General features: G+C 41.9%; 1 protein-coding gene across 5 annotated transcripts in view; it reads left to right on the forward strand.

Annotated features, from left to right (window-relative positions):
• TEX2 (testis expressed 2) overlaps positions 1-13,908 on the forward strand; it is a 49,247-nt gene that overhangs the window by 16,591 nt on the left and 18,748 nt on the right. For 4 of the 5 annotated variants that reach the window (XM_068655036.1, XM_068655035.1, XM_068655034.1 and 1 more), the window contains exon 2: positions 6,165-7,819. In XM_068655036.1, the coding sequence (XP_068511137.1) occupies positions 6,191-7,819 (1,629 nt within the window). In that variant the 5' untranslated portion in view covers positions 6,165-6,190. Of the gene's footprint in view, positions 1-3,045; positions 3,123-4,120; positions 4,171-6,164; positions 7,820-13,908 lie in introns of those variants that run through there. The other variant, XM_068655037.1, reaches the window with a different exon arrangement.

A 13,908-nucleotide genomic window follows, 5' to 3' on the forward strand; every position in this document is an offset into this window, starting at 1 on the left:
TAGGAAAGGGTATTGAAATTTGTTTTTTTTTTTTGTATCCTGTTTTGTCTCTTATGGTATAAATGTGTTCAATGAGATGAAATTTATGTGGCAGATAAAGTCCCATGAGCTGCGATCTCCACTTCAGTGAGATCATTCTGGACTAAATACACTGGAATTGGCTTCTGAGGCTACTTCTGTGGCAAAGTAGTGGTGTAAGATTATTGGAGGTGTAAGCTTCTGATTTAAAATGTTGCCTAAATCAATACTGTAACAGATAGGCTCATTAATACATGTGGCTTTGTTTTGAAGGACCTGAAATGAAGACTTCTAGCTCTTAATAGAAGGAATTTTGTCAGGCGGTGAGTTTTGTTATTTATTTTAAGTGAGTTTAAAGAATAGCAACAATTCTCCCATATCACTCAGTGTTTGAAGGAAGATACTGGCTAAGTCTCTATTAAATCAGCTGGAATTTGTAATTTCTGAGAGCAAATAGGTATCTTGGTTCAAATTGGCTTGTGCAGGTAGGTATTCTTGAACTGGGAGACATTTGGCATGCTTCTAGCCTGGTTTAGGACCCGTGGCTTAATGCATTGGAGTCGTCCTGTCCTATATTAATGTAACATCTTCCGTAGCAATTCTGTCACAAGTAGCTGTTGCAAAGATAGTCTCAAACAAATTCACTGCTCCTTGCTACCCAAATGAAGAGTAGATTTAGTGTATGATTTCCCTATGTACAAGTTGAAGCTTGGAAATGACTACTGCGTAACCCAAAAGAAAAAAAAGATCTATGTCAGTCCTAAAGAAGAGCCACATTTTTCCTCAGCCTAGGAGATGGTAATTTCCCAAGAGGTTTGCCTCTTGAAAGAGTGGTGGCACAGGATTGTGGGTGAAAGCAGAAGCGTGACCAGTTGGAAGCATTTTTCCCTTTGAACTGTGGTGGCAATCGGCATGAAGTCAAATTAGTGGCTTCCTGGGTAGCATTTAGGGCTTGTTCTTCTGATGCAACTAATAGATAAAGGGAAAAGTATTAAAATGTTTTTAATAACCTGTAAGGCTTTTTACTCAGCAGGAAATAAATTCCTGTTTTGTATAAAGCACTTTTTTTTCTGATCTGTGTTTAGCAGCCCCAAATACTCTGCCAGGTTTTGAACCTTGCTACGAGTTTTTCTGTATGTGTTCTCCTGATAGGGGATGCCCTTTCCCCCTTGGGTGGATGTTGCATTAAGTTACAACAGTGTGACTGGAATTATTGGCCTGTTGCAATATGTGTGAATTCAGTTACCCAATCTGTTCTGTTTCTCCAACTGAAGGATTACAAAAAACTTTGAATTGCTCTTCTGAATTTCCCTTAGGTAATTCCTAAATGTGACTCAGTTGAAACATGTATGGGGTGGGTAGAATACTTGTGGTACGTGCAACTTTGACCTGAGGTAAATATGTGACGGTTATTCTAATTTGTGAGCTCTGAAAGCACATGCAAACAGAAGTAAATCCCAGTCTATTCTCAATACCTGGAAGGGGACTGGATATTGTTTGTTTTATTGTTTGTTTTTGTGTTTTGTTTTTTTTTACCCATGGACTTCAAAGTGATAAAACCTAGTCCCTCTTGTGATGCAAAAGATTTAAGTAGAAGGCATTTGAACCCGTGAATTGCTTAAAGTGTTGTTATTGCTAGTTGGTATGTGCATCAGAGTTTGCCTGACAAGGTGAGCAGACGTGTTGTGGTGTGCTTTGAGCACCATGGGGTTGTGAGCCATGAGAGGGAGTGAATGCCGAGGTAAACATCCTGGATGCACCCAAATTGCATCCTAGTCTGCAGACAGGAGAAAAGCAGACTTATTTTGAACATCATATTCTATTCTTTATACATACACATATATTCCATGAATCTTCTGATTGCTGATATCCCTCTAATCAGCAGGGAAGGTCCAGTGCTTTAGTCTTCTTTTCAGTGTAATCTGCTTTGCAAGCCTTATCCTGCTTTCTGTGTGTGCTCCCTACCCCCAATGCTGTGGTTGCAACCAAAGGAATACATCCCAGGTTGAAACCTAGCCCTGCCCACCAGTAATGCAGAATCAAAAAATGAGTTCTAAAATTTCCACTACCATAGCCAGAAGTCATGTGCTAGCAAAATTAATGCAGGATTTTTTTGAGATCTCTTCTACCTGCACTGTGGATTGAGCTTTCCTGTGGCTTGCTGGAAAAGCTGTAGCTTCTGAATGTTTCCTTTGGCAGAAAGGCTTCTGCTGAACAAATTGTTCGTCTCTTTGTTAGAAAGCAGAATGGATATAAACACACATTGTAGATATGTCATACACAATGGTAAACACCAGTACAGGTAATTAAGGTAAGCAAGCCTTTTGGACAAGTAGTAGTACCATAAATAACTTTCTCTCCCAGGCTTTTAAAAAACATGATTTTGTGAAGCAAAAGATGGATTTCTTCAGTCCCATAATACTTCTTATGCAGTAAATAAGGGAATGATTTATGTCCCCTATCTGTGTAGGGGAAGCCAATAGACTGCTGCTGCTGTGCTGCATGTGTTCTCAGTGATAGAGTCGATGGTTTCTAGGGCTCAGGTGAAGGAGGATGGGTTTTATGTTTGTCTGCTGCAGGGAAAAGGGATTGCCAGTTCTGGGGAAAGCCGAGTGCTGTTGGGCAAAAGCAGATTGCTGGAGTGCTTGGCTATTTCTATAAACTCTCCCTACCCTGCCACCCCCAGGATCTTGAAGACAAAAATATCTGATGCTTTTTCCTCTTCCTGTCTTTGAAAGGGAGTTGTCAAAGCTGATTCTGTTGAGCCCTTTCTGTGACATGTGCAAGACCATAAGGTGAACTGGGGGTGGGGGTGCTATGAGACAAATACAGAAATGCTCCCTCATTAGCAGGCATCCCAATTAGTCATTCCTGGTGTCGCTAAGAGCAGTGTTGCAAGGCTTTTAAAAGGTGTCGTGGCCTAAGTCGACCAAGCGCTGCCCAACACCTGGTCTCTCCCTGGGTGTTCCTGTTCGTCAGCAGGTGAATCACGGCGTGGTGGCGATGTGTTGGCAGCCGAGCGGAAAGTACATCCTCAGCTACTGCACCGCACAGCATCCCGGCTCAGTGGGGAAGGGCTCAACAGAAAATTCTCCTATTCCCAGGTAGCATGCGTGTGCTCTTGGCTCAGCTTCCTGCTGCCGGCTGTGGCAGCACTGTGGAGATAATGCCAGTGAGCAAGGACCAGGGCCTGTTGCTGTTCGCCCCATGGTGGGAGTACAGGTGGTTAATTCACAAGTGGAAGCAGCAGTAGTTAGTTGCACGGCGCTCTCATTCCACCCTGCAAAAGCATACGAAGTTCTGGCTTTTGTGGGGAAAGGACTTTTCTTATCAGCCTCCTGTCCTTACAGGTAAAAGTTCATGTTTTGAATTGTTTGAAGCCTGAGGATCTAAGGTGTATTCAGGACTGACTGCTCCGTAAATAAAACTGATACCGTGCATATTTAAAATCAACAACAAAAACTAAGAAGGCAGCAGGGGAGATGGGCATAGGGTAGCTTTAAAAAGAAGGATCAATGGCAAAATACATTCCTGTAAGTATCTGTGATCTGCAAATGGTCGGTTTGGAGTTGTGCCCCTTCAGAAGGGCTGCTGGGACCGTGGGCAGGAGGCAGCACTTTTAAACAGCTCGGGAGGGAACTGAGGGATAATCAAAAGTGGAAGCAATGAGGGTTGATTTATAAAGTACCAGCAAGATCACACAAGGTTAAAAATCACTTATTTGCCCAAATAGAAGTGGTCATTCCTGCAAACCACTCTCCTCAATTGAAATGCCACTTGGACCAGCTGTTGAGGGCATTGGATGCTACACTTACCCCTCTCAGTCATGGGCTGAGGATGTCAGAGTGCAAGTGTGGTTGGGTTATGTTAGTTTTCTCCTGCTGCCCTGTTGATGGTGTTGATTTAAGTATGTGCTTTCATAATACATAATTCATGTTATGGAAACATGTTTAAGGGTAGAGAAATATTGTCTAACAAAGAATTTCCTTCCTTTCTGCGATAACTAGTTAATCATGATGTAAAACAATCTTGCTTGTTCAGGAAGCAGCAAAATCTTTTTTCCGTACATTTGGTCTGTGCAAGTAAACTTCATCTGTTTCAGGTAATTAGCACTGCATTAGCACAGCACGGCAACTGGTGTTTAAACACAAGGTAATTAACTGTACAGTGTAAACGTAGTGTGCTAAAGATCAAAGCAAAACAGTGAATTTGTATCTGATTTAAAAGTAACACATTAGTACTCTGCTGAGCGGGGGCAAAAAAGAAAGGGTCAGCCATTTTGTGCCGATGGCAGTAGCATCATATGCAAGTGCAAGCCTAGAGTGTGTGTTTTTTCCTCCTTCTGTAGTGTGTAGTGTTGTAATGGCTGAATCACCTGGAAGACGTGTGAGTATTTTTTGTCCTTTCAGAATTTTGATTTGCCAGTGCTGCGGTTTCACCACTAGCACAAAATGCTAGAGACATGCAAGAGCTGATGATCCAGCATTAGGCAAATAGAAATGGAGTATCTTGTCCAGTGTTGTGGTGTGTGTTTGTTTTTTGTTTTTTTTTTTTTTTTTAACTCCCCAAAATAAACTTGGTTCATTTGTCTTTAAAAAAGAAGTCTGCTGTCTGACCGACGTGAAATGGAGCTGTGTCTATAGGAAGCGTGGGCTGTGTGTGCTGGCGGATCCCTGGTGTGCTGGTCCAGCCAGGAAATGGAAGACTTAGGTTTCTCACTAACTTTAGAATTCACCGAGTTATGCATTTATTGGTCATATGTGTAATATCTCTAAACTTCTGAATAACTGACAGTTCTTACTGTCTGGGTAAGCAACTACTTGACCCACAGAAGTGGCAGGAAGCTGACGATCTGTTGAGTCGTAAGTGGGCCGGAGGAACATCTTCATCAGTGGCAGAACAGTTCCACAGTAAAAGCTGGGAGCCAGAATCTGATCTTGAGGCAGAATTTTGTCTCTTTAGGTGGCAAGCGAAAGTGTGACTGGGTTCTGAAAGCTTATTCTTGTTTGTGCCCCTGCTGCCTCCCTGATGGATGTAGCAGAACTGAATCAAAACCAAAACTAACTTTTTGAAGGGTTTGCAGGACAGAAGCCAACTCCTTCTGTATAACCTTACTGGAAAGCATGCAAGTGCTAGAAGAAGCAAGAAATCAACTAGTCAACAATTTAGGAGCCATAAAAAGGAAAACCATGCTGAGTAGGAAGTTGTGGATAGATACTGTCTTCTGATCCAGTGTGACTGGATGAGCCAGTTAGCAAAGATCTGTTATTATAAAATGTTTAACCCAGCTCATTTTACTGACAGCATAAGAAGTGTTTACATGAACAACTCCACTAGTGGCTGTAAAGGGCTACAACCTTTAGTGGAAAGGTGATGACAAACAGGTGGCACTGGCTTGTTGGATAATGCAATCTTCAGTACCTCTGCTGTTTGTGAAGGGTACATCTCTTCACCACTACATAATCATTCTTCTGAACAGCTCTTTAAACATCAGCAAAGGCCTCTCGTTAATTCAGTGTGACAGTTTGATTACAGCATTTTAACAGCTCCTGAAAAATAATTCAGTTACTAACGTGGTAAACTTGCTGTCTTGACAATGGAGATAAAGTGCTGCTTCACAGCCAGAAGGGCAGAGCTAATCTTTTAATTCCTGGTCTATCTTTGAGTATGGTCACCAGTACCTTGACTTGCCTATCTGCTTTACATGAAAATGTAGTCTAAGTCCACTTTCAGGGGTTGATAAAATGCTTGAAATACTGTGTAGCTATAACTGATGTACAATGTGGGTATATTAGTTTATCTATTGTAAAAACAGCTGACGTGCACCGAACTGATCAGAGATCAGCATTTTCAAAAAGTGATGTTCTATCAGTGAGAACATTTCCTCTACTGAGTGTCCTTTTGTTGCTAGCAGTTTTGCTGTAAGAATGTAATAAATGTATCTACAGTCAATTTCTTTAGTAACGGGCTATAATTTGACTAGACAATTTTAAACCCACTGAGATGAAAAATGTTCAGAGTGTTTTAGTTTTCTAAAACAGTGACCTGTTGCATGTAACCTCTCTTGTGTTTGGCTTAACGCTTGAAAATATGGGTGCTTGAGAGGAAAATAAAAAATTTAACATGGTTTTACATTTTCTTCACAGACTCAGACACGTCTCTGGGACCTGCAATGACAAGTCAGAACAGTAGCCATGCAGAGAAAACTGGTGAAATGTCCTCAAAGCAGTCAGCACCAAAAGTGCAGGTCCAACGATCTGTCTCCCGAGAAACCATCACTATTCATTTCTCTGCATTTGGGAAGGAGGAAGAAGAGGAGGAAGAGGAGTTTAAAGAATTTTTTGATGAGGAACTAGATGACCAAAGCATTGTAACAGCACTTGAAGCCAAGGAAGACCTCTGCTTTGAGCATACCGGCCATGATTTTTCTGGTTCAGCTACCTCGCTTAACATGGCCAACTCTGCATCTCTACTGTCCTCATCACCTGCAGTTCTGCCAACGGCAGACAGTGTAAAGCTGCTGGATTCTCCTTCTGCATCTCACGTATTCAGTGCAGTGCCACTAGTCCTGTCTCCCTCATCACATTCATGTCACACGTCTAGCTTACCAGGTGCGTCACCATCTGTGGAACAGAAAGCCAGCTTGTCGTCTTCCCCATCCTCATCTCCTTCCAGATCAGTTGTCTGCTCTAGTGCATCGTCCACAGTTTCTAGTTCAAAACCTTTTAAGGGTTTAGTCAAGTCCCTTTCAACAGATGTGGAACCAAAAGAACCAACCCCACCGATGAGACATAGACAGTTAATGAAAACCTTAGTGAAATCTCTGTCTACGGACACTTCTAAACAAGAATCTGAAGCTGTGTCTTACAGACCGCCAGACTCAAAACTGAACTTGCATCTGTTCAAACAGTTCACTCAACCTCGAGCTACAGGTGGTGATTCTAAAACTGCCCCCTCATCTCCATTAACATCTCCCTCTGACACTCGTTCCTTTTTTAAAGTACCTGAAATGGAGGCTAAAATTGAAGACACTAAAAGACGCCTTTCTGAAGTCATCTGTGAGCCTTTTCAGCTGCTCAGTAAAATAATGGGTGATGAAAGTAGTAGCCACAGGCCCAAAGCCTTATCTTCAAGTGCTTCAGAACTCTCAAACCTTTCCAGTTTGAATGGCCATTTGGAAAGCAATAACAACTACAGCATTAAGGAAGAAGAATGTGATTCTGAAGGGGACTTCTATGGTAGTGACTCTAACCTGAGTAAGAACGAACAGTCAAAAACAGCCGAGGAACACACAAAAGAGGCAGAGACCAAAAGCTCTCAGTCTGCAAACACGAAGGACGTAAGTTCGAAAACTTCACTCGTACTTGAAAAATGTTCATTGTCTGCACTAGCAAGCAGAGAGGATGAGGAGTTTTGTGAACTTTATTCTGAAGACTTTTCCTTGATAGAGGATGAAAGCAAAACTGATAAACCTACTGAAACTTTGCTCGATCCTGAGATGACTGAGGAAAACGGTACTATGCTCAGTAGTGAAGATGAAACCAGTCTGGATGTGCAACAACCTAAAATACCAGTGAAAACTTTATACTTCTTAACACTGTTAGTCTATGCTTACTTTATTATCCCTCTCCCTGGCTACTTAAGTGGACTCTTGTTTGGAATGGCCCTTGGATTTATGACAGCTGTCTGTGTGATTTGGCTGCTTATTCCACGTACTCACGAATATCTCAAATTGCATGGAAGTATGAAAAAGCAGTGGAATACAGGAGCTCTGGACATCAAAGAACCTGAAATACTGAAGGTGAGGTCATGGCATTTTATCACTATGCATTATTTTGTGTCGAAGCAGTAAACCAGATATTCTAAAGGTGTGAGTGAGCTGAATTATCACCAACTGTGGTTAGAGTATTGTTTCAGGTTCACGTGGCTTTGGCAGGCAGATACTAAAATGGTTTAGTATCCAAGAAAATGTAAGATTTCAGTGTCCTTAAGGATTAGCAGAAAAACAGAATTGCTTCAAAACTAAAAGAGAAAGTTGTTTTGGTGATGGATTTGACATGATCCCAGTCAAATACCGAGAGCAAGTAGTGTCAGAGTTCAGTGTGTAAAATAACATTAGTGCTTGAAGCAGTATTTTGGGAGATGTATTCTGTTCCTGGGGTATTTTACTGTCTAGGCAATAGTTTGTCTTGTCCATTCAGTCTGAGAAGCTCCAAGAGTGCTGCATTCACGTAAAGCACAGATTGTCAGAGAGCATACGGATTCTCCACAAACAGTAGCTGATTAGAATGGGAGGAGGAACGAGTAATGAAAGGGGCGTATTTGCATGTTATGATGTCTCTGGCTCTGCACGATGATATCCTGGATGTTGTACTGTATAATCTGGATTACATTTCAGTATAATGTGTGCTTGAAAGCTGGCTTCTAAATGAAGCTCTTAAAAAATTTCTTCTCCCTCCCCTTGGCCGTTCCCCATCTCCTCTTGTCCAGACTCTGTGAGTTGCTGTTGCTTCCATGTGTCTGGCACGTTGCTGTCTGTCTAGTTGTGATCTGTACAACCACTCTAGTTGCGTGAGGTGCTTTGTGTTTCTTCCTGCTCCCGTCCTACCTCTCCTATCTACATCTCTGATGGATTAAAATAATATTTTCCTAATGAGAAAAAATAGACGGTAAAGCACATGCTAGTTTCTAATGTTTAGAAGGAGAATTTCAAAATGATAGTTGCACTGCTTTCACTTGGTATCGTTTGTTTCTCTGAGTTTTTTTGAATGCTTTCTTGTATTTGTGTAAATATTAAATCCATCCTGTGCTTTCTGGAGGTGCACCTTCAGTAGTGTGACAACACAAAGGTTGCATGGACTGAAGTCCATGTGATATTGGTTATATGCTGTAGAATCTGTAGTTTGTGTTTTAATAATAAATCTCGTGTATCTTTAGGTAACTGAAAAGTTGGAGCAATGGGGTATAAAAGCCAGTTTTTGCTGGGTACAGGCAGCAGTTGCATGCTTAGCCCTGATGCTGTCTTGGTGTTCTTTAATTTTCTTGACTGGAATGAGTTGTAGTCTTTAATTTGTTGTTGTGAATGCAGACTGAACGCTCCTCTCTGCCCATTTGATATACCCTCTGCTTACACGTACCAATCTTAACAAATTTTCAGTTCTGTCCTTTTTAATTGGGTGCTGAGACCTGATAACGTGAAAGCTGGTAAAGATCCCGGTAATCATTGGCTGCTACTAAGCCAGCTCTTTGAGATGTTAGCAGGAACCTTTAAACTATGTTTTAATGCTTTTATCCAGGAGATATGTTTGAAGGGAAGGCTACAGGCAAGGAATGCACTGAGTAGAGGAGTCTGTATGAATGTAGATTACTGTTTTGTGTGACCTGATGAGTATTTTTTGTGCTTGTGAACACAAAGTAATTGTCTTTAATATGTAAAGACCTATAAAAGGGCTTTTTGATCGTTCAGGAGTTTAAAAAACAGCGCAGTACCCATATTGCAATGGAACAATATAATATGATTTAGGAGATCCCAAGTTATTCCTCCTTCATACAAGTATTTTCAATTTTTCTCTGTCAAAATGAGCAATGGGTGGTTTAGATCCTCTGCAAAATGGGAGAAAGATTTAATCTTTAACAAAACTCACACGGATATGGGAAAATCAAACTTGGTACTCTTGTGTGAAGATGCTTTCTTAAGAAGTTGTTAGTCTTGTATTCTGGCCTGAACTGCTTTCGTGCCAGTATGACAAAAGCTGTAAGCAAGATCCCTTTGCAGGGCTCTAAAAGTTGGGATTCTGCCCAAGTGCTGTCAAGCTATTTTTGCACAGGTATGTGCGCACGCTCTCCCGTGTAAATATTGTCTGAGAAGTTTGTGTTTTCCTTGAATTTCAAGATCAGGTGGAAAATTCCCCTCAACAATTGCCAGAATACCTGAACATGAGTGCTTTCTCCCTGCAAATTGTTCCTTTGCAATACGAAAGAATAAAACACTGTGGTGGTTAGTGTGTGCTTCAGTTGATTGGAGTCAAAGTTCCTTTTTTTCCCCAGTTTGTATGCTTGTTATGTTTATTTCATTCTAATGACTTTGATAGTGGGGGAGAACAAGACCAGAAAATGCCTGTTTCAGTGCTTATTTTCTTGCCCTTTCATTCCCGTGGTACTCAGTTCTCTAGCTTCCCTTGCCTTTTATTTTTTTCTGCCTTTGTCCACAGTTTGCTGATTTTATTTTATAATGCATTAGGCTTTTCTGACTTCCTTATTGGCGTTTCAAAATGCATGTTCCCTTGTGTTGTGCTGGCTGATACAAAAGGTTTTAAGTAACAGCTGAAATGGAAATGATAAATTTACCTTTTCCATTAGGAAGAACTTTCAGGAGAAGACCGCGTTGGCAGTGCCTGCATTTAGCACCCCGGCTGTGCAGAAAGAGAAGGCTTTTTACCAGCATACTGTTCCTGAGTATCACTTGAGAGATTTCATGTTTGAGTTGCCTCTGGCAGACAAATGTATTTTTCAGTTAAGGCGGTGGAAACTTGTGCCTGTTTTATACCTTTTATTCCACGTCAGCAGAAGCTCAAATTGTGCATTGTGTTCTGCCCCGTTTATCAAGCAAAATACTATTGCATCGTTGTAAAATAGTGGTAATAGGAGAGACTCACATAATTAGTGTGATTTCATTGGTCTGAAAAGCATCTGAATTTCCATGCTGGAGCATTTGGTGGTGATGTTTAATGATACTGACTGATAAGTAATCTGTTAATATCACTAAGAAGCTCTGGGGGCAGTTATATCCAGACTTGGGCTCTTACTGTGAAGTTGGCAGGTACTTTTATGTATGTTTTTGGATATATCATAGCAATAAGGGGCTTCAGGTGTGTGTTATTCCCTGGCAGACCTGGTCTGTGTCCCCAGGCCCTGTGTAAGGCTGCCTTTTGCGATTCTCCCCGCTCGGATGAGGCTGTAGTGTGCCTGAGGCCTTCAACTAAATAACCTGAAATAGGCTGATACAGGGCCTGACTCTGCCCTGCTTAGTCGCATGAATTACTCTGTCAGACTGCAATTTGAACAATTTGCAGCCTAGAGGTATGAAAGCAGAAAAGTGAGATGTTTTAGACCTTTTCAAGGCATTTTATGGGGGCGCTGGCGTTGCAGAGCCGCCTGCGTTCCCCGGAGGGCTGCAGTAGTTGGTGGCGCTGCTCTGACAGATGACTTAGTGCCATTTGAAAGCCAGAATTTCAGTCTCCACTTTCTAACAATGGGGCCAGATCCTGTTAGTGCGTCTGTGTTTTTTAGTGATATCCACGACCTTTGTTATAAAAGCCCTGCCTCCCAATATTTTAACCAGCTGCTTCTTTCAGGTTAGCTACTAAACTGAGCGGGAGGCACTTTCGCCTAGTTTCGGCTGTGAATTCGCAGCAACTGCTGACCTTTACAACTGGAGATCACAGGACCAGTGTAAAGGGCAAGCAGCTGCGGACTAGCATATGACTGTGGTCATTGTCCTCCCTGAATTACTAAATTTCTTATTTTTAACAACTTTGCTGGGATGAAAAAAACATCATACAGTCTCTCCTCTCCTACACAAGGAAATCCATTGTTGCTTCAGTAGTTTGGGAAAATTTGCCCATTGCCGGTACATGATGATAACATAACTTCTCTGTTTAGAGGCATTGCAAAATGGCTTATTTGGATTGTGGTGCTTTCATTTCAATTTGTTTTTGCAAAGAGAGGGGTGGGTGCATTTCTGTTAAATTATTCTTAAAATATGAGGACTTGGAATGAATTTGGAAGCTTCTTAGATAACCTTAGCAAAATGTTTTTTTATTCTAAGTGAAAGAATTTACTGTACAAAAATGAAGAATGCTGAAAATGAGAAGGCAGATGGTGTCATCCCCCTTAACACTGTTAGATGGATGGGACAAATATTGCTGCGTCTGGCCCGTGTTTTCATATTCATTAACAGTGAACATCACTTGTTGAGTTATTAGCATTCCCCTCTAACCATACTATGTTTCTGCGTGTTACAAAACAACTTGGAAGTTGAATGGAAAAAGGAAAGAGCCCATCCTTCAAAATTAGGAAACTGTATAGGGAGGGCTTGTAATAATGCAGGATCTCTTTCATACTGACTGTTGACAAGTTGCTGTCTGGAAGAAGAAAACCCCCCGATTTAATGTCCTGTATCTTTTTTTTAGATCCATGCCTCAAATGTGTGAAGCAGTCATCTCCTTGTATAGAAATCACCCCGCAGGTTGCTGTTTAAGGCAGGAACTGCATTTACTTCGCATTGGTCCTAGGTTTTGAACTCTGTGCCTTAGGCAGCTGGAAGTTGTCATTGAGTCTTGAAGTGGTTCTTCAGAGCTAACTATCAGGGGCGTGCTGTGAGGAGCAGCACTTGGTTGGTTAAGTTCAGTGAGCAGGGGAGGCAGCAGTGGGGAGAACTGTGTGTTTGGCAGATGATAGAGCTGCTCCATTTGCTTGAAGTGGAAGGCGTGGGCGCGTGGCAGGGATCAGAAAAGCAGGTGGGAATTTCCAGGGCTCCCAAATGCCAAAACAGAAGGGAGAATTTACACACTAAGGAGGCAGAGAATCCTCAAGAGTGCTGTTTAATTATGTAGTGTCAGGAAATCTTCTGGCAGAAAGGCTGGTACTGGCACTGTAACAGCAGGAAGCTGGATAGGACGGGTGCTGGCGTAGTGGATGACATGCTGGATCAGTTCAGCCCCCTTTCCTACAGGGCATTCACTGAACCTGGTGCGTGTGCAAAGGTGTTCATCTTGTCTCAAATCCCAGCTTTTCATCTTTCAAGCTTTGGATTTTGATGGGTTTTCACTTCTTGATATGGTGCTGTGGTAGTCGAGAACGATGTGTAAATCGGGTGTTGTCTTCGTGCTACACGTCCTCTGCTCAGCTCAAGTGCTGGTGTTGGAGAGCTCAGCTGCTTCCATCTCATGCAGGATGTTAAAGAAACTTTGGGGTATTTTCCCCTTCCTTTTTGGGTACCATACATACAGGGAGGTTTCCAACCCTCCTACTGAAAATAACATTATAGCTTATTACAGTTATAAAAGTGGCTTGTGTGGCTAAGCTTCATAGTAAGAGCCCCTTCTGTGCATTCCTTCCTCTTTGTGCCATTTGTGTCCTTTTCAGTAGAACTTCATTGCAGGAGGGGGTGGCAAATTTTTAAGGCAACAAACTTTCCTCTGCATTTGCCTGGCCGCAGGCCTCCAGATTTTGTTGTCTGAGCTAGAAATAGCTGAGAGATCTGATCTGGGGGGCAGGTGGGAGTATCTCCAGAGGTCTGCCAGCCATATGGATGTTTCAGTTCTGCACAGAGCGGATGGCTCATAGTGGCTCTAGGCAAGTCACTTGATGTCCTTGTGCTTCAGTAAGTCCAGCTGGAGTTCCTGGCTGAAAGTTAATTGCTGTCTGCTCAAAGATGTCTTGACTAATAATTTCTAGGAAGGAAATAGGATATGCTCAAACAAACAGCAGCCGTGCTGTGCAGAACCTTGATGGTTTATAGAAAACCCTTCCTAATGCGTTGTGTTTCCTATATGGTTGTTGTATATAACCCAGTGTAAGCAAACAATCAGACACAAAGCTTCTTCAGAGAGCAAGTATTGATATTGCTGTTAATAAAGAGACAGCTTGGAGCTGAGCAGAGATGAATGACTTAATCTTTCCTGAACATAAAAAGAATGATAATTGATCTAGGAGTTTTTTTTGGATTTACAGTGAAAATAGAACTAGATGGTGGAGTAAGCAAAACATAGATGCTACTGTTGCTATGGCATCTACAACAGGGCATGCTGTCTGCTTTGAGGAATTGTATGGCACTGGAGCAAATGAGCATTACAATAAATTTTGCTTTTTAGTGTGTGGGTGGAAACT

This window comes from Anas acuta, chromosome 18 (assembly GCF_963932015.1).
Source record: "Anas acuta chromosome 18, bAnaAcu1.1, whole genome shotgun sequence".
Taxonomy (NCBI): Eukaryota; Metazoa; Chordata; class Aves; order Anseriformes; family Anatidae; genus Anas; species Anas acuta.